This window comes from Grampus griseus (genome assembly GCF_964374135.1).
Source record: "Grampus griseus genome assembly, chromosome: 9".
Taxonomy (NCBI): Eukaryota; Metazoa; Chordata; class Mammalia; order Artiodactyla; family Delphinidae; genus Grampus; species Grampus griseus.
Window position 1 is genome coordinate 102,824,448 of NC_139003.1, and position 27,317 is coordinate 102,851,764.

General features: G+C 49.4%; 1 protein-coding gene across 1 annotated transcript in view; it reads left to right on the top strand.

Annotated features, from left to right (window-relative positions):
* Nucleotides 1-1,593: 1,593 nt before the first annotated feature.
* The window catches only part of GRB10 (growth factor receptor bound protein 10), a 162,340-nt gene continuing 136,616 nt past the window's right edge, over nt 1,594-27,317 (top strand). Inside the window, exons 1-2 of the mRNA XM_082661649.1 lie at nt 1,594-1,806; nt 2,149-2,298. Of these exons, the coding sequence (XP_082517775.1) occupies nt 1,796-1,806; nt 2,149-2,298 (161 nt within the window). The 5' untranslated portion in view covers nt 1,594-1,795. The remainder of the gene's footprint in view (nt 1,807-2,148; nt 2,299-27,317) is intronic.

A 27,317-nucleotide genomic window follows, 5' to 3' on the forward strand; every position in this document is an offset into this window, starting at 1 on the left:
TTTGCCAGAGCAGCGATCAGCGCCCAGAGAGTTCCATCACTTCTGTGGGCGTGGGTGCAGCCGGCCAGGTCCCCGCAGGGCGCCTTTGGGGCTGTGCTTGGCGGGGGGTGTGGGAGGTGGAGGTCCCAGCTGTGGGTGCCGGATGGGGCCATGGAAACAGCCCCTAGAGGTTTGTTCCTGATGAGGTGCTATGTCTTAGTAACTCTTTTCGGTTCATCGGGTTCAAGAATCATGTTGTCTTGTTTTTGTCTGCTGTAAAGTGCGACATCCACTTTCTTAAAAATAGACAAAAATGGTTGAAGTGGTGAGCAGTTTGACAGGCAACTATATGTCATTTTTCTTTAATTGTGGATTAACTTATGTTGCCCATTATAACAAGTAAATCTTGCGAACGTATGTTGTCAGTTGGAAGGTGTAGGCCTGAAAGGTGCATTTGGAGGTGGTCCTGGGGTATTTGGATGGGCCTCCAGGCAAAGGCTGGTTCTCTGGAGACGAGGGAGACCTCTCAGAATGAGATGACAGGCATATATGATACACTGTCGTTTTGTGACCTGGTGACCTTGCCGGACACACGAGCTCGTTGTCGTTCAAAGACCCTCACGCCTCTGTGACCATGTGCCTTTTTTTTTTTGTAAAACTTGTGGTCAACTTAGCTACTCGAATGTAGAGATGTTCCACTCGACATAAACATTATAACACTTTCCAGACTTACAAATTCTTGGAGGACCTTTCCTTCAATGCCTTTGCTTGTACGCAGTCAAATAATCTTGTGTCAGGTGTCTCCCCTTTTGACCCTGAAAGGTCAACATCACCTCTAAACATCGGCAGCCTTTACAGCTTGCAGGTAGCTGACGTGTTCAGCACCTGACAGTGGGAGCCTTGTGTGACATGTCCTAGTCACAGTAACTAGCATTTGTCTCACATTTGCCGTGTGTTGGATCCTAAGTCTTTACATGCATTCCCTCATCCTCATAAAAGCCCTGGAGGGAGATACTATCTTGGTGTGGATTTTGCAGCCGGGGACCCTGAGGCTTAGGGAGTTGGTGATCCACCCACAGGTCACCTGCTGAGACGGGGTGAGGTCAGGAGGCGGCCCAGGCTCTCTGGCTCCCACGCCTGATTCTTAGCCCGTGTGCCCAGCAGGACCTTCCGCAGTGGTTTTCTACTTTCTGGACCCGTGACGTCTTCCATGTCAGGTCGGAGGCAGGGCAGGTTTTGCTTCCACTTGTTGAATGATCAGGGTAAGTTAGTTTAACTTCCCTGAGTGATGTGTTCTCCACCCAAGGACACCGTGTCACAAGCAGTGACCATCTCAGATAAACAGGCACAGCGGTGCTCAGGACTCCCGTCCATGGAGCATTTGCTCTGTGCCGATTTCCCTGCTAAGTCCTCGAGTGAGCGCGTTTCATTTGGACTTGGGGAGGCTCGGCGGTGTTCCAGGGCCGTGCGCTAAAATCCTCCGGGTGGCGGGCTGTCTCCCCTCTGCCCTGTGGCGGTGCCTAGGTGAGCAGACACTCCCCTGCAGCAGGGCGAGCTTTCATCTTGGTCCCCCACCGTCTCCTCCACCCCTAGAACACTGCCTCGGCCCCCAGAAATAGCAGTTGGATCCTTGGATCGAAGGAAACAGGCAGGATTCAAACTCCCTCCCTTGGAACGTGCAGGGGCCACGTGCAGAGCCTTCCAGAACCGTGGGCCGGAACCTGGTCTGAGATGAGGACAGTCCCTGTGGGGTGGTGTGAGGGCTGCAGCCTGGGAGGACCTGGGAAGGACGTGGGCTGTGATCTGGGCCCCAAGCATGCCTGACAGGTAAACTTGGCCTTGCAAGTGGGTGGAGGCCTTGCCCGTTCCTTACCCGCATGCTTCGGGGGGTAAGGGGGGGGTGGGAGGGGAAGCTCGAGGGCAGTGACCTGGGACCAGTGGCTTCGCGTGGCTCTTCTGGCGTCTGTGGGCATTTGTCCCTGCAGGGAGTTGACGGGGCATCTAGAAACCTGCCTCTTGTGGACTTCTTTCAAAAAGAGTCTGTCTTTTAGACGGTCTTCTTGAGAAAAACAACTTCTGGAGGCCCTTTGAACAGTACTCCTGGCGCAGGGCTGCAGCGCACACTGGAGCCACTTCAGTACGTTCAGCGGCGGCCTCTTGGCCTTTCAGCTTTGGAGTTGGGCACCATGCTGAGCCCGAGGAGGGGGCTGCGGGGAGCGACGACCCCGTGACCGTGACCGGCTGCCGCTTCTCACTTGGGTCCTCTCGGTCCAGCCAGGCGGCCACCAGACACCCAGAGCCCCAGAAAACCCCCGACAGGTAAGCTCTGTTTGGTTTCTTTGCAGGGGACAGGTCTGTTCACTGTTGATCAAGGGGAGCTCGGTAAGTGCATCTTATTGCATCAGAAATGCAGGCAGAGGCATCTCACTAGGCGCTTCCTTTCAGGGTTTCTGCAGGGAGTCTCCGCCTGCTCGGTGGCTTCCCCCCTTTCCCATCTTTGAGCTGAGGTGGGTGTGGGTGGGAGATCTCGAGAGGGTGGGTCCGGGCCCTGCAGACCCCCCTCTTTGCCGCCTGCCGTGCTGCTCACTCACTCCAGCCCCCTTGCTTTCTGTAAAGTGGGTGGTGGTCTGCTCCCAGGTTATTCTGAGATGGGCCCTCAAGAGTTGGCAGCTGGTAGTTTTAGAGCTGGGCCAGAACAGAACCAGGGTAGAGGGCCATACTCAGACTGTTTTCCAACCCTGTGTTTGGGGGTCTTCCTACTTTTAGCGCTGCAACTGGGGGCACATACATCATGAAGGTCTAGGGCAGGTGCGGGCCCCTCCTGCCTCACTGCTTCCTGAGGTGGCCGCTCTGGGGATGGACCTTCTCTCTCATCCCAGCCGGCCAGGGGCTGGATTCTTATGTTGCTATTGGTGGGTCTGAGATGGCAGTTAGAGAACTGAGGCTGGAATAGTCTTCCAGCAGAGGCGCCTGCGGGGGAGCCTTTGCTCCTACTGGAGAGTGTATCAGTCAGCTCGGCCGCTGTAACAAATACCACATTCTGGCTCACAATCCTGGAGGCCGGAAGTCCAAACTCCAGGTGTGGGCAGGGCTGGTAAGAATTCTTTATCCTGGGTGTGTGGATGGCCATCTTCTCCCTGTGTCCTCACATGATGTGTTTCTGTGTCTTCTTATAAGGACGCCCGTCATATATGGGATCAGGGCCCCTGTGAAGACCTCATTTTACCTTAATTACATCTTTAAAGATCCTGTCTTCAAGCACAATTGCATTCTGAGGTCCCGGATGTTAGGGCTTTAACATGGTGCTGTTTGAATTTACCCCCTAACAGAGGGGAACCACAGACCAAGTGGCTGACAGGGCTGGGGAATTGGGGCCCGCGGTGCTGGTGTGAAGGCTGTGGCTCTGTCCACGTCCATCTTGCCTCCCTCTCCCTTTCGCATCTCATTTCTCCACCTCTTCCTTTCTGTTGCCTACCTGCTGACCTATTACTCCCCTTGGGGTTTCCTTTACTGTCCACAGAGCAGAAAAGAAGGGTTGTTAATCCTTTGTGTTCACTGGGTTCATTCAGCAGATGCTTCCTGAAGAGTCAGCCTTATCTTAGAGGCTGAATAACATTGTACATAACCTGTTCCAAGTTCAAAAAGTGCACATGTGAACTCTCCGTGTTTCTCTCCAGATGGTGGTCAGGACAGTTGATTTTTTCCTGGGGTGTGACATTCTTAGCGAGACTTCTCGAACTTTCTCGAACTTTCATGGCCCTCGTGGTGAACAGCTTGTGCCTTCAGACAGGCTGCTTTCTGTGAAACAGGGGGCTTTACCCTCTTCTCCCAGCAGAGGTGAACAGAGGTCACAGAAGCACTCAGTCTCCCAGGAGAACGAATTATAGTGAACACACGCGCTTCGTGGCTGATTACAGCGCCGCCTCTTTGGCGTCCGAGGCCCGGAGCGCAGGTGCTGGCCACTGGGGGCTTTGTCTCGTCTCTGCGTGGACGGCATGGTGCGCAGGGAAGACCCCTGCGGCGTGGGTCTGGGTGATGCTGTCGTGCTGGCTCTGCTCCTGTGTGCTACTTTCCCGTCATCTGTGACCCTGAGCCCTTCTGAGTGGCCCTCAGATGCCTGGAGGGTGGGGACTCTGTTTGTTTCTGGCGAGCCTTCACAGTGTCAGAGAGACACGTCTGAAAAAGGCAAGAAGCACCCCTGAGCACCCTGAGACCCCACTTCTTGGAGCACCTGACCAGCCTACACCTCCTGTCCTTCTTCTGGTCAGATCAGTCAAATGCAAAGACGTGAGCCTGTGGGTTCTGACGGCCTGGCCAGGCACCTCTCGGCATGGACACAACATTGAAATGAAGCCTCGTTTCACAGTTAATCCTGTTTGGGGCTTGAAATCTAATTATCAATGCAGTTTAAGCAGTGGGGTCTGCTGGTGTGGAAGGCATTGCGCAGGGCTTCTCTCGCTGACCTCCGAGGGTGGGAGCTGCGTCTGTGGCTGCCCCGGTCCCCAGAGGGATCAACAGGTGTAGTGACTAAAGGGTGGCCCCAAAGATTGCCCTGGGGTGGGGAGTGGATTTCCAGAACCTTTTCAGCCCCAGAACCCTTCCTTGACCTGGACTCTCCCCACATGAGTGTGCCCCTGTTTCTTCCCTGTGTCACCATGACACCTCTTGTGATGGGGCTTCCCCAGGGATGAGGACGTCTTCAACTTTTTAAAGCCAGTTTGTATTATTCTGTGGCTGCACACTGCACCCTTAGACCTGGCCAGACAGAGTTGGGGGCCAGGGTGGGCTCCACGCTCAGGCCATTGCCATTGGCCACCTGAAATTTGCATCTCCTCCAAGGCAGTGCCAGCCTCTAGGGGGCAGAGTGGAGCCCCTTTGCACCCTTGATGAGCCCCTGCAGTAAAGGGAACACATTGGACCAAAGTTAGACTCTGCTTACCTGAGCACATTAAACAGTGTTCGATTGAAACCATTAGTAGATTTGTTCTCACTTCCCTGACTTCTTTCTACTCATTCTGTAAGTTCCTCGTTAGCACCCATGTGGTTGGTACCAGGTCTGACTAGGTGCTGGGGCCACCTTGGTCTGCAGACACGGAACACACCTTAGTAGCAAGACCCCATTAAGAACTCATGTTCTGGGGGCTTCCCTGGTGGCGCAGTGGTTAAGAATCCACCTGCCAATACAGGGGACACAGGTTCTTCCCCTGGTCTGGGAAGATCCCACATGCCACGGAGCAACTAAGCCTGCGTGCCACAACTACTGAAGCCTGTGAGCCACAACTACTGAAGCCCGCGCGCCTAGAGCCCGTGCTCCGCAACAAGAGAAGCCACCGCAGTGAGAAGCCTGCGCACCGCAACAAAGAGTAGCCCCTGCTCTCTGCAACTAGAGAAAGCCGCGTGCAGCAACGCAGACCCAACGCAGCCCAAAATAAAATAAATAAAAGTAAATAAATTTGTTAAAACAAAACAAAACTCATGTTCTGTTGGATCTGTGAGTTGGGTGGAACCTGGTCCCCTGGAGTGTCAGAAAGATGCTGCATCACAAAATAAGAGGGTCCAAGAGGGACCATTTGGAGGCTAATTAGAGAAGTAGTTACTGTCACCACAGGCTTGTTACACAGTGTCCGGCCAGGGCGCCCAGCGCCTGGACGTAGGTGAGCCCACCATGGGAATCACGGATCCAGGGGCGGTGAATTGGGGATGGGGATCGGACGGCAGCAGGGTTCACAGCACGTCAAGAGGCCCGCTTGATTTGGGGTCATGGGGTCCAATTTCCCACTCCTTGTCCCAAAGAGGCTTCTGAGTGTTTCCCTCAGGACTGCAGCCCCCTGGGACCCCGGCTTCGCTGTCCTCTGGCCCCATGTTTTGGTTGCTTGTTTTGTTCTCACTGGAGAACTTTTAGGGTTTGACGTGGGTCAGAGCATTGCATCTCCAAGCTTGGCGTCCCTGCAGTGGCCCCGCCAAGGGCCCAGCTTCTGGTGAGCGCCTTCCCGCCATGGCCAGCAGAGGTGGTCCTGCCCCCAGCAGTGTGGACAACAGGAGGCCGCCACTCTCAGTGGCCCTATTGCCCTTGAGATGCAGTCAGAGGAGGGCTAGTTATTGTTGCAGTTATTTTTATTTTTATTTTTATTTTTAAATTTTTTTTGCGGTACGTGGGCCTCTCACTATTGTGGCCTCTCCCACTGCGGAGCACAGGCTCCGGACGCGCAGGCTCAGCGGCCATGACTCACGGACCCAGCCGCTCCGCGGCATGTGGGATCTTCCCGGACCAGGGCACGAACCCGTGTCCCCTGCATCGGCAGGCGGATTCTCAACCACTGCGCCACCAGGGAAGCCCTGTTGCAGTCATTTTAACTGATTTAGCAAGACAGGGTTTGGCCAAGGGTAGAAACCATTTCTCTGCCCAGTTGCATTGATCAGTCATTCCTTCCCATTTACAGTATCGTTTAAGCCAAAGCATTCTCAGAATCTAACTAAATATGGAATGGCCTCTGCCGTCCTCTTTTCAAGGACAGAAAATCACAGTGTGCCACACCGCTGTTCCAGTCCTTGCGTCAGCTCACCATGAACAGATCTTTAAGAGACTCTCGTGCACTTTGGCGTTGTGCTTTCTCTCCTTCCTTTCTCGGCATCCTCTTGTATTTTGGCTTCTGAATCAACACGCTCCCCTGACACTTCTATTTCTGCTTCTCTGTTTCCCCTCCCTCATCTCCCCCTGTTCACTGTGTGTCTGCTATCTACACCGTACTGAGGGCACCCTCGTGTTCTTTGGAGCACCCATATTGTTTTATTTCTGTCTCATTTTGGGTATTTAACCCCTCTGGCCCTGAGCTGGTGATGTTGCCTGTGCCTCTCCGCATCGCTGGGTTGAACCAGAGAGCAAGGCTCGTGAGGCGTCGCCGTGACCCTGCTCAGCCAGTGCGACCTCACCCGTGGCAGGATCCCAATAAATGTCTGATTTGCTCTGTTGGGTCCAGATATGTTGGGATCTTATCTTAGCGCATTATTCTCTGATGGAAAGAATCTAAAAGTCCCTAAGATTGAAGGAAGAGAAATAATCAATTTCTTCCTGCTTTGGAGTCACGGGGAGATGTAGCTCTTCAGCTTGCTTTTTTTTTTTCGAGAGTGTTTGTGATTCTCGTGGAAGCATGTTTATGACAGCTGCTCTGAGGTCCTCCCAGGGCTGCATCTCTCGACTGTCTTTTCTCATGAGCTGCAGTTATCCTTGTTCTTGGTACGACAGGTGGGTTTCACTCGTGTCCCGGGCATCCTGGGTTTGCACTGGGTGACTGGATCCTGTGTAACCTTCTTGGCGGGGAGCTTCCCTGTTGATGTGCAGACACGGGCCTTGCAGGGTGGATGTCTGCTGCCTCAGGGCCCTGGATGCCCCCTGGTGACCACACCCCTCACCACTCATGGGTGTGAGTCCAGCTCCTTAGCCCCACTGACGCCTTCCCAGAGCACTGCACCCCTGGGCCCCTGAGAGCAGGTGCAGGTGCTCGGCCTTCTCACTGTGGGGTGGAACGCAGTTCCCACCGGACCCTGCTGGCCCGGAAGATGGGGGAGGGGGAAGAAATGCCAGTTGGCCCCTCCTCTCACCTCCTGTTCCCCTCCTGACGCGGGCAGGGCGGGAGGCAAAGCTGGCACTGCCCCTGCAGGGGAGCTGGGTGTCTGCTTCCTCCAGGTGGGAGGTAGAAGATCAACCCCTACCCGGCCGGCTGGCATCAGGCAGAGGATCTGAGTAGGGTTGCCTGCTTCCTCCAAGCCAGGGCGGGGAGGGGAGGGCAGTTGGCTCCTGCCTCCTGCTGAAACGGGGGTGGGTGGGAGCAGTTCTTCTCTGGCCTGGGGTTGAAGTAGTGTGGGTGTCATTGAAAAGGTTCTGGTCTGGGGCTTCCCTGGTGGCGCAGTGGTTGAGAGTCCCCCGCCGATGCAGGGGACGCGGGTTCGTACCCCGGTCCGGGAAGGTCCCACATGCCGCGGAGCGGCTGGGCCTGCTGAGCCTGCGCGTCCGGAGCCTGTGCTCCGCAACGGGAGAGGCCACAGCAGTGAGAGGCCTGTGTACCGCAAAAAAAAAAGAAAAGGTTCTGGTTCTGTTGGGCATCCTTTTCTAGGTTCTTTAGTGGTGGGAACAGGCTTTCTTGGAGCTTTTCTTTTTAAAAAAATATAAATATATTCTTTTTCATATTCTTTTCCATTATGGTTTTTTAAAAATAAATTTATTTATTTATTCGTTTATTTTCCGCTGCGTTGGGTCTTCGTTGCTGCGCACAGGCTTTCTCTAGTTGCGGCGAGTGGGGGCTGCTCTTCCTTGCGGTGCGGGGGCTTCTCATTGCCGTGGCTTCTCTTGTTGTGGAGCACGGCTCTAGGCGCGCAGTCTCAGTAGTTGTGACTCACGGGCTCTAGAGCGCAGGCTCCATAGTTGTGGCGCACGGGCTTACTTGCTCCGTGGCCTGTGGGCTCTTCCTGGACCAGGGCTCGAACCCGTGTCTCCTGCATTGGCAGGTGGATTCTTAACCACTGTGCCACGAGGGAAGCCCTCCATTATGGTTTGTTCCAGGATATTGAATAGAGTTCCCTGTACTATACAGTAGGACCTTGTTGTTTATGCATCCTATATGTCATAGTTTGCATCTGCTAATCCCAAATTTCCAATCCTTCCTTCCCCCACCCCCCCCCCCCTTGGCAGCCACAAGTCTGTTCTCTATGTCTGTGGGGTCTGTTTCTGTTTCATGGATAAGTTCATTTGTATCATATTTTCGATTCCACATATAAGCGATATCTTATGATATTTGTGTTTTTCTGACATACTTCACTTAGTATGACAATCTCTAGGTCCATCCATGTTGCTGCAAATGGCATTATTTCATTCTATTTTATGGCTGAGTAATATTCCATTGTATGTATGCACATCTTCTTTATCCATTCACCTGTTGATGGACATTTAGGTTGCTTCCACGTCTTGGCTATTGTAAATAGTGCTGCTGTGAGCATAGGGGTGCATGTATCTTTTTGAATTAGAGTTTTGTCTTGGCGCTGTTGTTGACTGAGCCTGTGAGTGGTTCCTGGCTGGACACTCCTGCCACGTGCTGTCCTGGGGGTGATAAAGAAGCCCAGGCCCTTACCGCTGGGCTCTTCCTCGTGTCCTGAGGCCCGCAGGCTGCCGTTCTCTCCGCCCCTTGCAGACTTCCTCTGCTGGTAGAAGTGCTGTGTCCGTCCTTTCTGGGACTGGATCTCCCGACTTTGGCTTTCAGGGTTTCCTCTTCAGTATCTCTTATCCCCACACAGTAGTTGAGTTTCAGGAGGAGGGTCAGAGGTGAATCGTCGGCTCTTTGGGAGGTTCAGCCGGAAGACGAAGCTGAATGTCAGAATTCTGCCAATACCTGTTGGAAGCCCAGTGTTTGTAAGGTGGGCAGTTTCTAATCTTCAGGACTCAAACTGGAAGGATTATGACTCAACAGTCATTTAACGGCTGATAACTAATCAGGCTCCCATTCGTTTGAGTTGCAAGTTCGTCTCTGCCATCGTTCCCCGACTCAAACCCAGAAGCTATTTCTTGCCATTGTTTCCGTTCATTAGAGTTGGGAGAAGATCTGATGGCCACTCAGGAAATCTTGGTGCCCTTATTTTGGTGACGACCGGTATATCTACAAGGCAAGAGCTTCTCAAGACAACTCAACTTGTCCTCTAAAATATTAAGTATTGATAAATTGCTGAGAATGCTGGCTCTTTGAGTATTGACGTGTAAGATAACAGGCATTATTTCTTGAAGCTTCGTGCTTTTAAGCAGTGACAATCAATGTCGAAGTTAAATTTGGACAAAGTGCACTACAGGCAAAAAGCAGTTGGTGTGTTATTTGAGATAAGTAATAGGGATCTAAACCCAGTGTTCTCAGCTCAGGTTCAATCTCTCTAGGACGCCCCTGATGTCACAGGACGTGGTGGAGTCGTGCCTGGCCTGGTCCTTGCACTGTCCACAGATAGTGGGAGCTGCAGGCAGTAGATAGCCATGCAGAGCACATGCTCTATGGACAGAGGAGGTGCAGAGACCAGATGACGGTGACACAAAGGACAGCGACAGTAATAAAGTACACTGTGCACGTGTGTGTCAGGGGCTCTTGCTGGTGGTTCTGTAGATTAACTCGTGGCATCTTCACAACGGCCTTTGAAGTGGGTATAAGCTCTACCCATTTTATAGAGGAGGACACCAAGGCACCAGTAAACTAGATACAGCCCATCCCCACTACTCACTGATCTCATATTGCTAAAATTTATTTGTAACCCAAAACTGATACAATAGATGAGTTTGCATTTTCTAGAATGTTACATAAAGGCGACTGATTTATTTTGTCTGGCCTCTCTGACTCAGCATCGTTATTTTGAGGTGCGTCTGTGTTGTAGCAAGAACTCGTTCCCGTTTATTGCTGAGTAGTGTTCCTTTGTGTGACTCCATCACAGTGGGTTTATCCATCCACCTATCAGTAGACATTTGCCCTGTTTCCAGGTGTTTTGCAGTTTCGATGCAGCTGCATTCTTTACTGCGTGGGTCCTTCTTTCTAGGCTCGTAGGAATGCCCTGCCCTCCTTCCATCCTCCTGCCAAAGTCTGGGGTGTCCGGTTTGGGGCATGGCTGTGGGTCTGCCGGCTAGGTCATCTGCGTTCTGGTCTGGGAGAGAGCAGGGGTAGGACTGGTCAGGAAGACGACGTCCGAGGCCAGCTGAGGCAGTGGCGAGGCACCAAGACAGAGAGGTCCCCCACCTCACAGCTCTAGACGTGTGTGGGCCTCCACCTCTCTAATTCTTGCCGAGTCTGACTGTAGCGTTAGGGGTCAAAGCGCTGTGGATGCCCTGAAGCCACCCTTACTTTGTTGACTTTACTCATGTTTCAGACGGTTAGAGATGATTCCTGGGAGCACAGAGAACTTATTTTAGCTTTCTTCTCAGACAGCCCAGACTGCGATCTGGGAGGCCCCGTCCCCATCTCAGCAGCAAGTTATCACGGGACGGTACGCGGAGGTCTGTGCAGGCAGAATCTGCGGCCTGGAGAGATCCGTCATCTCGGGTGTCTGCTGTCTTTGTCCTCCTAGGAAAGCGGCCAGCAACGTGAGACTGGGGACTCGTGGGTCTCTGTGGTATAAAAACTTAGCCCTGGGCTTCCTTGGTGGCGTGGCGCAGTGGTTGAGAGCCTGCCGATGCAGGGGACATGGGTTCGTGCCCCGGTCCGGGAAGATCCCGCATGCCGCGGAGCGGCTGGGCCCGTGAGCCATGGCCGCTGAGCTTGCGCGTCCGGAGCCTGCGCTCCGCAACGGGAGAGGCCGCAACAGTGAGAGGCCCGTGTACCGCAAAAAAACAACAAAAAACTTAGCCCTTCTGGCCTTGGCAGTGGGCTTGACTTGGCTCTACATGTTGAGGAGTAGACAGACCCTAAGCCTGAGAACTACCTGTGTATTTCTGCCTGCGGCTGGTTATTTGGAATTAAAGCTAGTGTACCCTAGCCCTGCTCGATGTCTCAGTGTCTCAACCTGCTTGTAACCTTGGAAGCTTCTGCTGAACAGGGCTGCCCGGCAGTGGAGGCTTGAAGGAGAATGGCAATGGGAACCTTCACGTGTGCACCTGCTCGGGTAGAAACGAGGAGAGATGCAGTAAGGAAACCTCCTGTTTTTGATCTTTGGTCCTTATCCAGTGATGGTAGTGCATTCAGCTTTCCAAATAGTTTGACATGTGAATGGTCAGAGCCACATTTCCCAAGATGTTGTTCATGGTCACCTTTGAAGTTTTGCAGCGGGCTTTCTGCTGTGGTACCTCCTGGGGGAGCTTGGCTCTCTGGGTAGCAGAGGGGGCTCCTTCTAGGGAGCTTCCTCATGGAGAGCTGCCACCGGGCTCCCGGGTAGTCTGCAGGCCAGACAGTCCAGCTGTTTTCCAGAAACAGATTTTCCTTTTTTTCTTCCTGCGAGTGGGGGCAGCCGGGTGGCAATATTAGTCACAAGTCCCGGGACCCACAGGCCTTTAGAAGTTCATTCTTAGTTGAAAGGAGGATTGGTTTATTTCAAGTTAGAGTCTCAATTACAGGAAGATGGAGGAATGTAATAACATGCAATGAGGTTTATGATAAGTACAAACTGATAAAAGAGCTCCATTTAAAGGCATTTCATGCTTTCAGAAGTAACAGCACTGTGGTCCGAAGACGGGATGGAGCAGGGAAGAGGGAACCTTCCAAAGGTGCTGTTTCTTTGCACCGTTGAGGGTTATTTGGACGAATTACTCCCCAGACACGCAAGTTGGTGTGTGAGGCCCAGAGGGTACACGATGGATTCGGGTGACTTCACCACGAGAGAATTACTTTCTTAGCTATTGCAGTTCTTAGAACCAGTGGAGGAAAATATTGCCTTGAAAATGACAGATCCTGCGAATTATGCAAACTCCCGAAGAAAAACTCCTTGTGCCTAATTTTAGTGACTGATAATGTGGGCGTGGCATGGCCAGAGTAGATACAAATCTTTTTCTGTTTTGAAACAAAACAATTTAAAATTCCATTTCGTAATTATACAATAAAGGATTTTGTAATCCAAAGCCAAATTTCATACAAAATAGATTTTAATATGTTTGTAAATATCTAGAACTTTGGAGTTTGAAGAGTTTTTAGCTTCATCTAGATTTGTGGAGTGTGAACCCATTCAACCTATTTTGAGGGAGAAAACAAGAGGTTTTTCAAATATGTATTTTAATTTAGCACTACTTCCTAAAGCAGAGGTTGTGATTTTGCAGGATGTTTTTGAAAGAAATGCCACAGTAGCTTTTCCCCTTTTGCCTTGTCCATGAAAGCAGAATTGTTTGACCTCAGAGCCTGTGGCTGGAATGGATGCCGTTGTGTTTTCCCTGGACCGGCCTCAGCCGTCGGTGCTCTATCCGCTGCCTGTGTCTACCTCTCCCCAGTTGCTTCCGCTTTCCCATGCTCAACCCGCACACCCACCAGGCAGCCTTCCCTGCACACCGCAGTCCTTATTCGTGTCCATCGCGACCTCGTGGGATGATGTACAGGCCGGTGTGTACTGTCCAGTGTCGCACCGCTGCCCGGGGCGCGCAGGGCTCAGGTGCCGGGAAGCGTGTGATGTCAGGTGTGTCCCCATCTCCCTGTGAGGCCACGCCTGTGCCCGGGTGTCAGTCCTGCCGAGTGAGTCTGGGCAGGGGTCTGGGCAGGCTTCCTGGACCCCTCGGGTGTCCCCTCCTGGTTGTGCACCGCCCCCCCCGTCCCCCAGACTCTGTGCTACTCTAGGCAGCCCCACCTGCCACCCGCCCACCTGCCTACCTGGGACTTCATTAATTACCCAGCTCCCCGGGACCTCCAAGGATGGTGAGGGCGATGTGTTTGTTATTAATGGGGGTCTGCTTCTGCCCTGCCCCCCCCCCCCCCCAGGTAGCAGGTTATTCACATCTGCCCACAGAGGCCAGAGGACCTCTCCCGGGTCCTGTTTTCTGTAAGTTGGGTACATACATTTAGCTCATCTCTTGCAGATTAAACCCTTCGGATAAATTTTCCTCTAACATTTGGGGCTAGTTTGTATCTAAACTGGGAAGACTTTACCTGGGGTAAATATAGGCTGCGTTTTAAAATTTCCAGCTTTTAAAAGCTGGAAATGGTTTAAGGAAGCAGTGAGTGAGCGGTCTTTCACGTGGATTTGAAGCGCAGGGCGTGGTGGTGACAGCCCCGCCCCGTGTCAGCAGTCAGTCTCTCGGGGCGGCACCACGGTGAGCGAGGCCGGAATCTCCTCCGGGTCACGGGCGGTGGGCACGCGTCTGCACTGGCCTTAACTCTGCCCAGTTGTCTTTGCTCTTCACGGGGCAGCATGCCCGCTGCCCATGTCCCTTTACTGTGAAAAGGCCTCACAGTGGAATCAGTGGGTTTTATGTGAAGCCAAGTGGTTTTCTTTTCCTCCTGTACTTCTCTGAGGCTTTGATCCAGCAGAGCTGTTCTCTTGAGTAGAAGTGGGATGGCATACTTTTCAGACGTGGCCTGACCTCCTCTGTGGTCCTCGGGTCAGAGCTTCTCCCCTTCCTCCGAGTCTTCCCCTCGTCCCCTCCCACGTCATCCCAGCAGAGGCTGGTGGGGATGCAGAGCCTAATTTGAGGACATTACTCTAACTCGGAGAGGGATGCGGGCCCCTGGAAGCGTGCCGAGAAACCCGGCGGCAGGGTGGTGTGCTTGGGCCCCACGCAGTCGGGGGAAGTGGTTGGAGTCTGGATCCGTCGCAGGGGTTTGTGGGAGAAGGTGGAACCAGGGTGGCATCCCAGTCTGGCCGAGCAAGCAGACGGAGGCGTTTCTGCTGGGATGCAGAAGTGGTGACTGCAGGAGGGCCGGGACTTTGACTTTGGACACTTGGGTTTGAGAGGCCGGGGCACAGCTGAGTGGTGGGGGGCAGGGCAGCTGTGTGTGTGGCCGTAGCATTCAGGGCGAGTTGGCAGTGAAGGCCTGGCGAGAGCGCCCGTGGCTTCCCGTGGATTTACGGTGGTGAAGCTGGGTGAGCCCAGGGAGGGAGGGAGGGGGGAGGTCTGAGCCGTGGGTGCGGGGACCCCCGCTCTCTAGAGGACTTGGAGTTGGGAAGTCACCTGCTAAGGAGACTGGGGGCGGGGGGCCGGTGGGGGCGGAGGGCAGCAGTGGACGTGGGGAGGCAGGGGGTCGGTGATGTGGGTGGGACCGGGGGCTGACCTGTTTCCCTGGCCCGGGCAGAGCCCGTTCAGGAGCAGAGGCCTGGCAGGTGGATTTGGGAGAGCAAGGAGGAGAACTGGCTTGCAGGATAGAAAGGATAACCCTGGGGGTTAGGGATTTTCCCACAGAGTAGAAACTTCCAAGCAGTATCCTGTTCGTGGCCACCACCCTGTGTCCATCAACTCCCTCGGGTACCCCGATGGCATGTGCGCACGTATGTGGGGTCCGTGTACTTACACGCACACATACTGACCTGCGCACATGTCCCTAGAGCCAGGCATTTAGGTTGTGTCCAGCCGTACTGGAATAAAAAAGTACCTGTGTTCCCAGTTAAGGTCGTTGGATTAAGAATGCTCCGATGCAGCTCGAGGGCAGGTACCCGGAGAGCTCCGGGCTGTGGGGAGTTTGCAGCCGAATCCACCACCTTTCACTCTGATCACACCTCACGGGTCACCTGGACAGTTCTTTAAGTAAAGTACCTGTGCCCAGGTCTGGCTGCAGGCAAGTTACAGGAACTGGGGTGTGGGGCTTGGAGTGGGATTTGGAAAGGTCTCCCGGGATTCTAGTGTGAGACCAGAGTTAAGAATCAGGGTCCTGCGGGGTGATCCCGGGGTACTGAGAATGGCCAGCGGGGCGGAGGAGGGAGGGGCCAGACTCTGCAGAGGTACGTTGAGTGGAGGAGGGGGAGGGGGGCACTTAATGACTCATCAACCAGGGTGGGACCCTGCAGGAGGGGCAGGTGTACTGGGGCGTCACTCAGCTGTTGGCGAGTCGGGACCCGTATGGGGACGGTTCTGGGCCGTGGGAGCTGCGGCAGGTGCTCCCCAGAGGGCAGGGCGGGGAGAGGACACTTAAGCCACGTCCCTGCGGAGCTAGAAGCTGGGAGTGGTTGGCAGGGTGCAGTGGCATCACTCGGAAAACGCGACTCGTGTAGGATGGTGTCAGGGGCTGGAGAGCCCACAGAAGCACCTGTGATTGGCAGGAAGAGTTTCTTCTTATTTTTGAGATTTAAAAAATAAATAAATAAATTTATTTATTTGTTTATTTTTGGTTGTGTCGGGTCTTCATTGCTGCACACGGGCTCTCTAGTTGCGGCGAGCGGGGGCTACTCTTCATTGCGGTGCGCGGGCTTCTCATTTTGGTGGCTTCTCTTGTTGCGGATCATGGGCTGTAGGTGTGCGGGCTTCAGTGGTTGTGGCTCGTGGGCTCAGTAGCTGTGGCTCGCGGGCTCTAGAGCACAGGCTCAGTAGCTGTGGCGCACGGGCTTAGTTGCTCCGCGGCATGTGGGATCTTCCCAGACCAGGGCTCGAACCTGTGTCCCCTGCATTGGCAGGTGGATTCTTAACCACTGTGCCACCAGGAAAGCCCCTGAAGACTTTATTTTTTAATTAAAACTGATGTATTTAAAGTGACTTTATTTGGGTTATTTTGAAGCTATGGACACTTCCTGTAACTAAGCTAGATATAATAAACCCAATCTTATCCCCTGCCCCGGGGCCCTTAAGGCAACAAAAAGGAGCACATCTTCCAGAAGCTTAAAATTCCAAGGGTGCTGTTACCAAATCCAGCCTTAGGCAGTCAGAGCCCTGGAATTAGAGGGTCTCCTAGCAGCATGACATTAGGTTAACCTCGATGGCGGTCACTGTTCAGTTGTGTGGTCGTGTAGCCTGGTCACCTTTCACCTTGTGCTACTGGCCAAGAGTAACGTGAGCAGGTTTGCAGCCCTGACTGTGTGTTCATCACAGGTGCTGTGGGCGGAAGATTACCTGAAGCTCCAGCCCTGGTCCCAGGGGAGGGATGCACAGTGGCCTCCTGGAGCGTCTCCCGTTTTCCAGCCCCCGTGGCCTGATGGTCACTGTTAGATGAACCCGTGTCATCTCCCGTGGGAACGAGAGTGGACACCTCATAACTCCACCCTGGAGAGTGACTTAGGATGTGTGAATCCTGGGTTTGGTGGATCGGCGTGTGGGGGACTCTGGAAGGGGGGAATACAGCTCAGAAATAGATATTCCACGGGAGGATCACTTAGGGTCTCCAGGCTGAGCTGTGACTGAGAGCTCCCCCGAGACATTTCTAGGCCAAGACGACATCTCCCGGCAAGAGCTTAGAAGGGCTTCACATGTCAGGGCTTTTTGCTAAGTGTGAATTGATGAAACACTGAACTAAAAGACTTAAAAATAAGATTATTTGTTTGCCCCCAAATCGTCAAGGTGGTGGACAAGGCAGGGCTTGGGGGTTAGGGTTAGACTGATGTATTGAAAGGGCCGTGAAATCTAAGAGTAAGTCCAGCGTCTATGCTGGTCAGAACTGGCGGAAACATCCCAACACAGGACACGCTGCCAGTTGGCAGCGTTACAGCTGTTGTCCCCAGTGTCACTCGGGGTGGCCTTGTGTGCTGTGACCGGATTCCAGGCCCCTCTCTGAAATGCACTTCAGATCCTGAACTCTGCTCCTTCCTGAGAAGCAAGGCTTGCTCTTCTGACCCATAGTTTATATGAATCTGATGCTATGACAGTCAAAAAAAAGAAAAAATGATATACTCTGCTGGATTCACTAACAATCATGGCAAAGTTTCAGAAGCTCGGGCTGCATCAGTTCTTCTAAGAATTAATATACAGCTATCGAGCTCACTTTTTTGGGGGGTAGGTGATTCAGGGACTTAGTGCAACATTTTACGGGTACAAAGGGTCTTGCGGGGGAAAGTAAGCCCCTGCCCCCAAGGGCTGCCCTGCTGCTGGCTGTCAGTACTCTCCTGAGAGGTCTCTGCTACCCCAGTGGCAGGAGTGCTGACCCTCTGTTTTCTCTTCTCTGCTCCGTGTCGCCCCCGATACCTTGGGGCACCTGCCTAGGGAACCATCTTGTTTATTTGTTTGTTTATTTTTAATTGTAGTATAGTTGATTTACAATCTTGTGTTAGTTTCAGGTGTATAGCAGAGTAATTCAGTTATATATATATATATATTCTTTTTCAGATTCTTTTTCATTATAGTTAATTATAAGATATTGAATATAGTTCCCTGTGCTATACAGTAGGTCCTTGTTGTTTATCTTTTATATATAGTAGTATGTATCTGTTAATCCCAAACTCCTAATTTATCCCTCCCCGCCTCTCTTCCCCATTGGTAACCGTAAGTTTGTTTTCTATGTCTGTGAGTCTCTTCCTGTTTTGTAAATAAGTCCATTTGTACCTTTTTTCATATTCCACATATAAGCAATATCATATGATGTTTGTCTTTCTCTGTCTGACTCACTTTACTCAGTATGACAATCTCTAGATCCATCCATGTTGCTGCAAAGGGCATTATTTCATTCTTTTCAGTGGCTAATATTCCATTATTTATATGTGCCACATCTTCTTTATCCATTCATCTGTCAGTGGACATTTAGGTTGCTTCCATGTTTCGGCTACTGTGAATAGTGCTGCAGTGAACATTGGAGTGCACGTATCTTTCCGAAGTATGGTTTTCACCAGATAAATGCCCAGAAGTAGGATTGCTGGATCATATGGTAGCTCTATTTTTAGTTTTTTGAGGAACCTCCATTCTGTTCTCCATAGTGGCTGTATCAGTTCACATTCCCATCAACAGTGTAGGAGGGTTCCCTTTTCTCCACACCCTCTCCAGAATTTATCATTTGTAGATTTTTTGATAATGGCCATTCTGACCTGTATGAGGTGATACCTCATTGTAGCTTTGATTTGCATTTCTCTAATAATGAGTGATGTTGAACATCTTTTCATGAGCCTTTGGCCATCTGTATGTCTTCTTTGGAAAAATGTCTCTTTAGATCTTCTGCCCATTTTTTGATTGGGTTGTTTTTTTTTAGTTTTGAGCTGTATGACTCGTTTGTATATTTTGGAGATTAATCCCTTGTAAGTCTCATCTTTGACAGATGTTTTCTCCCAGTCCGTAGGCTGTCTTTTCGTTTTGTTTATAGTTTCCTTTGCTGTGCAAAAGCTTTTAAGTGCAGAGCATTTTACTGCACCTTGTTTTTTGTTGCCACATCAGTATTTGTAATCCAAGCAGCTTGGTGTTTTTAGGCTGCGAGGTTGTTTCCAGCATTTTGCCATCATGGTCAGCTATACGGTGCAGCCGCTCGTTTGCTCCCATTGGGCGTGTGGGTGCAGGTGCCCACGTCCGTCCTCAAGGCACCTGACGCTCTCCCAGCTCCAGCACTGGGCTCGGGGCTGGCTGGGAAGAGAGGGAAGCTCAGGCCTTTTATGAGATTCACTGAAAGAATGAAATTAAGAAGATCTGATGCCACCATCTTCAGTATTTTGTAATTTAACGAGAGACCTCAGTCCAGAATCTGGGAAGTGTGATTTAGATATAACCTCTTGGGGCTTTTTTTCAAGTTTTCTTTAGGAGAAAAGAAGTCTCTAGTCAGTGGTCTGTGTTTTATTGTAGTGACAGTGCTTTCCTCTTAGGTGTTGATTGGAAGGATTTTGGAGTATATATATTTTGTAAAGTATTTAAAACCAAGGGCTGTTTTATAGAGCATCCTGGGTTTTTCTGATGAAGTTTGAACCACTTTCTCAAGAATTATGCAATCAGATTTGTAGGCAGCAAGGACACATCTGAGTGTTCTGTTTCCCACTGGTGTTAACGTCACTTATTCCCACGTGAAGATTGTGCTTCTGGGACGGTGGGTGGTGTGGCTGGCAATGTGGGTGGCATCTTGCTCGTCCCCCCTCCTCTTTTTTTTTTTTTGGCTACGCTGCGAGGCTTGTAGGATCTTAGTTCCCCGACCAGGGATTGAACCTGGGGCCACGGCAGTGAAAAGCGCTGAGTCCTAACCACTGGACTGCCGGGGAAGTCCTTCCCCTTTTTGACTTAATTGATTTAGTCTCTTAATTTCTGTTTCTTGTTTTATAATTTTAATATGCAAAGATCTGTCCCTTGGAAGTTACCCAGAGGCAGTCAGTAATTTATAGTGATTCATGAACCTCAAGAATCAGGGATTATAAGTGATGATGTCAATAGTGAAAACAAAACATTAATGAATTAAAAAAATATATATATATATATAAGAGAAGATAAGTTCTTTTCAAAGGACCCCCATTTTAGATCTGTATGTAAGTTATCTACATTTTTAAAAATTAAAAAAAAATTTTAAACTTTTTATTTTATATTGGAGTATAGTTGATTAACAATGTTGTGGTAGTTTCAGGTGTACAGCAAAGTGATTCACTTATACACACACGTATCTATTCTTTTTCAGATTATTTTCCCATTTAGGTTGTTACATAATACTGAGCAGAGCTCCCTGTGCTATACAGTAGGTCCTTGTTGGTTATTCATTTTAAATATAGCAGTGGGTACATGTCATTCCCAAACTATCTGGAGAAAAACATGGTCCAAAAGGATGCACCCCAGTGTTCACTGCAGCACTATTTACAATAGCCAGGACGTGGAAGCAACCTAAGTGTCCATCAACAGAGGAATGGATAAAGAAGATGTGGTATATATATATATATATATATATATATATATATATATATATATATATATATATATATATATATATAAAATATAGTATACAATGGAGTATTACTCAGCCATTAAAAACAATGAAATGATGCCATTTGCAGCAACATGGATGGACCTAGAGATTGCCATACTGAGTGAAGTAAGTCAGACAGAGATAGTTAGGGAGTAATCCACATTTTAAATTATAATGGCTTTTCTTCTTGCCCCATCCTCCCTCCTCCAAGGTCCCCTGGTCGTGCACGGGCAGGATCCCATAATGTTGGGGGGCACCCCATCCATCCTTTGCTCTGACTCTCAGGCCCTCAGTGGTTCCCCGTCCGTGAGGTCCTGTGTCACTGTGTGGCCCTGGGCAGGTCACCCAGCATCTCAGAGCCTGTGCCCTCATCTGCGACACTGGGATGGCCACGCTCACAGGTGTCAGAGTGGTCTAGGTTTCACTGCGCCCGTGTGGGTTTCACCTTGTCCAGGGCACACATTTACCCAAGGCAGGCGGGTGTCCTCCTTGTCTCTGCAGACGTGGGCGTGAGCAGGACAGGGTGTGGTCCCTGTGATTCTGTGTCCAGTGCTGTCCCCAGGTCTTCTGCCCTGTGCAGCCTGCCCATCCTCTGTGGCTGTCCTCCCTCCCTTGTCTCCTGACGTCATCCAGTGGTGCCACCTCGTCTGAGCATGGGCTTAGCAATCCCGTCTTGTGCCCAACGCACAACCTCCGTGCCCGCACGCCCCTGCTTCAGAGGTGGGGACGTGTCTCAGAAGTCCAGTGCCCTGGTTGAGGGTCTGTATTGGCTTTATTCCCCATGTGGTACAATGCATCCTTGTAGCTTAGTTATTTTATACTCAGTAGGTTGTATCTCTTAATCCCCTACCCCTACCTTGCCCCCTGACCCCACTGGTAACCACTAGTTTGTTCCCTGAATCTGTGAGTCTGTGAGTCTGCTTCTGTTTTGTTATAGTCACTAGCTTGTTGTGTTTTTTAGAGTCTAGGTGTAAGTGAGATACAGTTCAAACAGCATATTTCAAACAAGTCTCTCCAAGCGCTGAGATGTGCAGTCCTAGGTCCTGCTCGCACACGTGGTCAGAGTTAGACCCTGGTCCCTAAGGACACACAGTTTGCAATGATGGGGTCATTCTTTGCTGCAGGTAGTTCTGATGGCTGTTTAACCTGCACCCCTCCCCCTGCCCTTCCACCAATGCCTGATGGAGAAAGGCGAAAACCGGCCTTCTAAAAGGGATTCTTTATATTTGCATAGGAAAAAATAATAGATTTTTCAAAGGCAAAAACAGACGGGGCACAAGCTTCCAGTTGGGAGTCTAGCCCTTAGTGTTCAGTTATGGCCATTTTGAAAGCTGAGTGTATTTTTCACTTCAAACAGCTTTGTAGTTGTAGGGTCCCCCCAACCCACCCCCCAGAAGGAGAGGCGTGATTCTTCAAAGCTTTGTCGCACTTTTCTTCCATTTTTTCCCCTTGCCAACATCATAAAAAAAAGGAATAATAATTGTAAAAGAAAAAGATGAGAGCGGTGGTTCTCAACATCAGAAGCGCCCGAGGAGCTTAAAACAACGCCCCTTCTCCCAATTCGAGATCTTGTTTTCACTGGTCTGGGGTCCAGCCCAGGTAATTGGAGTTTTAAAAACTCCCGGAATGGATTTGCTGCGCAGCCCAGTGGTGGGCGCCGGGTCGGCCCGAGTGTATCGCCTGACAGTCCTGAAAAACATGTTGCTTTGCAGCCCTCATCCCCAAAGTCTCTGATTTAGTAGGCCCAGGTCTGGGCTGAAATTTGTATTTTAACAAGTTCCCAGGTGATACCTGTGCTGTCTGTTCATAATCTGAAAACCGTAGGACTGTTGGGTTCTGGTTAAGGGAGTGGACTTCTGGACTGAGCTCTCCTACCTTCCTCAGTCCTTCCCATCACTAGCCCTGGGACCTTGACCATTCTGCTCATTTCCTCTTGTAAACAGTGGGAATCGTACACACACAAATCCATAGACACAGTTAGCCCAGGCCTGGTCTAAACAAGTACATGGTTTTCTTTATACTGGAAATATATAGGTGGAAGGAGGGTGGGTTGGTTTTTTTTTTTTTTTTTTTTTTTTTGCGGTATGCGGGCCTCTCACTGTTGTGGCCTCTCCCATTGCGGAGCACAGGGTCCGGACGCGCAGGCTCAGCAGCCACGGCTCACGGGCCCAGCTGCTCCGCGGCGTGTGGGATCTTCCCGGACCGGGACACGAACCTGTGTCCCCTGCATCGGCAGGCGGACTCTCAACCACTGCACCACCAGGGAAGCCCAGGAGGGTGGGCTTTACTCAATTTGATCGTAAGATTTATTTTTTAGTTTATTCTGATTTTGGTATATATTTCTAATGAAAGTTATAATTTCATTGAAATTACCAGATTTCTTTCTTTACTAATGCCCATAAAATTACCATATGATGAAAAAAAATCATTATATTCCTTTTCTTAATTAAAATTTCGTGTATTGGTGGGTTTTTAAAGTGTATTTTTAAGAATTTTGTCTTTTATTATCTTTCTTGGATTTTCATAAACTTTGTTATGTTTTGCTTTCTGGTTTGTTTTTGACCAGATTTCCTTCCTTCTGGTTCAAGGCTGGATTCACATTGTTTATATAATTTCTTTTTCCCTTTGTAGACGGTGCAGGAGTCATGGCCTTATGTGTTCTCCTGTCATGTCTCTTGCTTTGTGTTACCTCTCTCCACGAGGGACGGTGCTCATTGACCTAACTGTCCAGAGACGGTTATTGTATTAATTTTCTCCTTGGACCAGCTATTTAGGCCAGTGCTTGTTTTTAATTTTCAAGTGGCTGACTTGTTGCTTTTTACACAGATGTTTTTAATTTCTAGCTGTGTTGTGTTTGGCTGTGGCTCAGGGCGGGTTGGCACAGTGGCCGGCTGTCCCTGTGTCCACCCTGGCACCCGTGGAATCGGGTCTGTGCCTTCATGTCACAGGGGGGAGGGGCTCAGCACAGGTGTTTCTTAGCCTTCATGTCACAGGGGGGAGGGGCTCAGCACAGGTGTTTCTTAGCTCAGAGATCTTTATGTGTTAGCGAGAGGCACTGATATTCTCTGTGGCTTAGTATTTTTTTAAAATCATTCCACAGGTGTTTGTAAATATTTGCACGTGTGCACTTTTCATGCCTATTCATTAATTCTGTCTCACCATTGCAGGGTGTTGTGCATTCTTTTGATCCCACTTTGATTCCTTCCTTTGCCCTCAGTGATGAGCACAAGTGTCCAGCAACAAACGCTTTTTCTCACTTCCTCCTTGGAGGTCTTAGGGTTTTGGTTGGTTGGTTTGCTGTTAGTGTAAACTTTTTACGGAAGCACAGCATCCACTTTTATAATTGAAGGTTCGTTTATAGTGTTGATTTGTTATCTGGAGGGTGAAGACCTAATACTGCTTTTGCTCATTACTGATTACACTTCTATCTGTGTGGATTAGTGTTTCTTTGTTTTAAAGATACTTTTCTATCATTGCCGCCACTGTTATTGTTGTGTTTGAGTGTGTGTTCTTGTATCTTTGCCTGTTCTGTCTCTGTCTCTCCCTTTTCTAGCTCTCTTTTTAAAGCTTTTCTATTTCACTTTGCTTTGGGTATTTTGTTTTACATCGGCATTTTTTTTTTTTTTTTGCGGTACGCGGGCCTCTCACTGTTGCGGCCTCTCCCGTTGCGGAGCGCAGGCTCAGTGGCCATGGCTCACAGGCCCAGCCGCTCCGCGGCATGTGGGATCTTCCCGGACCAGGGCACGAACCCGTGTCCCCTGCATCGGCAGTCGGACTCTCAACCACTTGCGCCACCAGGGAAGCCCATCGGCATATTTTTGAATATTATTTTCAGAAGAAGGGAATTAGACAGTTGACATTTATTGCTCCATATGTCATCCATCTTCTGAACCAGTTTTTTCTGCTTTGAATGCTTCTTCATCTGCCTGTTTTCTATTTTCCCTTTGATGTTTCAAGTATTACTAGTTTATTTTTATCTTCTTATTATGATTGAAAAGACAAGTATTCTGCTTTCAGTTCTGCAAGTGATTATCTTAAAATATCGTGAACATTGCAGTTATATTTTCCCTAGTAAGGGGCAGGATCTCTGCCTTTTATGAAAGGCACAGATTTCTTTTTAACAAATCCTACAGGGATTCATTTTAAGATTTGAAACTTCTCTTTTAATTTTTTTGTTTTTTCTTTTAAAAATTTTTTGTTAATTTTTTCCAGTTTTATTGAGATATAATTGACATACAAAACTGTATAAGTTTAAGTTGTACAGTGTAATTATTTAAGTTTATTATGAAATGACCACAGTATTTAATTTTTAAACTAAATTTTATTATTTAACCTGTCCACCGACAATTGTACTATTTAGTTTTATGCTATTATACGTTATATGTTATACATTATTTATTGCACATTGTTTATTATACTGTGATACCGTTTAGCCTTATTAGTTGGCAGATGCTTCTTGAGGCCCTACTACGTGCTGTCTGGGTGTGGCAGGCATCAAAAGGTGGGCGGCGTTTGCGGGGAGAGAAGAGAAAGAATGAAACAGACGCTCTGGGGAGCACAAAGAACATTTCCTGAGGAAGTGGAGCGGAGCTTCTCAGCAGTATTAAATGCTCATTCTGGATATGTGGTTACCTGAAAACAGAAAGGGCCCATTCACACAGTCTGGGATTCAGGGGGTCCTGGGCATGGCTGGTTGCCTTAAGCAGAGGCGTCATGTTTTTCTAGAGTGGGTCAGAGATGGAGGTGGGCACAGGGACCAGTCTGGAGCAGGTGCCTGGAAAGCAGGGGGCAGTGTGGGGATGGACAGGCCAGTGGGCAGCAGCCTCCAGGCTGCAGGAGGACAGCCCATAAACCTGGAGGTGGGCGCGGACCGCAGGCCCCAGCCTGACCCTGTTTTCACACTGTGGGTCGCAACCCATTGTTGTTCCTGGAAATCAAGTCTGTAGGTCACGAAAACACCTTTAACGAGGAGAACAGAGCAGAAGGGGATGGATTGGGGCAGGCTGCGTGTAGTCTTCGCACTCGCTGAGCCGGGGTCACGGGGAGGCTGCAGGATCCACCCGGGCACCCGCTGCGTCCACCACAGTCAGCGTTCTCATCAAAGTCACCCTCACGGCAGGCGGGGTGCTGAACAGCTGAAATCCACCGTGAGTGTCATCTGTAGCTGGTCGTGATGTGAAAGGCACGGATAAGCACGTCATCTGCGTCAGCCTGAGTCTGCAGGGTTCCAGGGAGGAACGCCCCACGTACTTTTCAGAAAAAGGGTTGTTGAGTGCAGCACTTTTCACGTTTATGACAATTGTACCATTTTAATTTAGTACACATTGCCCTTAAAGTGGAAAAAAAAGAAAACCACATAAACATGAAAAGAACAAAGGCATGTTCAAGTTCAGCTGCTGGGTCCAGAAGTGTAAATATTGACAGTGTTAAGAAAAATGTTGACTCAAGAATCAGCAAACTTTTGACTTTGCCTGAACTGTGTTTCTGAACTACAGTCCAATAAGGAGAACAGGGCAAACTTTATGAAGAAGATTATTTAAATTTTTATCACAAGTTCAAAACTCAGTTGAAATGGGACATACATTATTTAGATTGGAATTCACGCGCAGGAGGGCTGAACTTTCAGAAGTAAAGGGACGTATGGAAATAAGACAGCAAGCAGAACTTAGCGATGAGCCCCTTGAATCAAAGGAATGAAAGAGACAGTAGTGATGGGTACAATTTCTTCGTCATTCTACGCGTGTTAATGAGAATCCCTTTTATCACCGTAGATAGAAAGTTGCAATATTGACCTGCTTTGGAAACTGTTCCTCAGTACCTGTATGGAGCACACCATTTTTGTTAAATCCACGGATGATTAACAATTTAACCTCGTTAAAGTAGCACAGTGTATCATTACCTCTGTACTGTTGTAGGGCATTTAGAAGTAGGGTTTCCTCGGACTCACAGACGTAGAGAACAGACTGGTGGTTGCTACAGGGGAGGGGGCTGGGAGAGGGAATGGGTTGGGAGTTTGGGGTTAGCAGATGCCAACTGTTACATAGATAAACAACAAGGTCCTACTGTACAGCACAGGGAAGTATATTCCATATCCTGTGATAAACCCTAATGGAAAAGAATATGAAGAAGAATGTATATATGTATATAACTGTCACTTTGCTGTACAGCAGAAATTAACACAAGACTGTAAATCAGCTATATTTCAACTAAAAAAAAGAAGTGAGGTTTTCTGTCCAGAGTGGGTACAGGTTTTTTAGTCTCCATGAGAACAGGATAATGATAGAGCTTTTAGTCTTTGTCAGGTGTGGGTGACAAATTATGAGATAATTTTTATGCAGGACTTGATGGATGGGTTCAATTTCACCTCCTAGACAAGTGGGTTACACAGAGTCACAGAACTGAGAAGAGGTCAAGATACATCAAAATGGAAAAGCTTGAATAAACAAAAGCTATATTTGGAATCACTTCTTTATACATCTCTGAGTGTTAGCATCCTAAGAAATTCTGCCTGCTCTCATGGTTGTGTTATAAAAATTAGTGAAAGTTGTCAATTTTATTAAAGGAAGCTCACTGAATAGCCAACTTATCAATAATTTTTTTAAACATGGGGATAAAATATACAAGACATAAAATTTGCCATTTTAACCATTTTGAGTGTGCAGCTCAGTGGATTATGTTCATAAAGCTGTGTAAACATCACTGCTATTTATTTCCAGAACTGCTTCATCATCCCAAACGGAAATTCTGTGCCCATTAAACAAACCCCCCACCTCCCAGACCCTGGTAACCTTTATTCTACTTTTTGTCTCTAAACTAGGTACCTCATACAAATAAGATCATACAGTATTTGTCCTTTTGTGATTGGTTTATTTCACTTAGCATTGTTTGTCTTTAAGGTCCATCCATGTGGTGGCGTGTATCAAAATTCCATTTCTTTTCAAGGCTGAATAATAGTCCATTGTTTGTTTATAGTACATGTTCCTTACCCATTCATCTGGCAACGGACACTGGGTTTAGTTCCACCTTTCGGCTGTTGTAAACAGTGCTGCTATGAACATGCGTGTACAGGTACTTGTTTGAGTTCTTGCTTCCGATTCTTTTGAGTGTATACCTAGAAATAGAATTGCTGGAACTTGC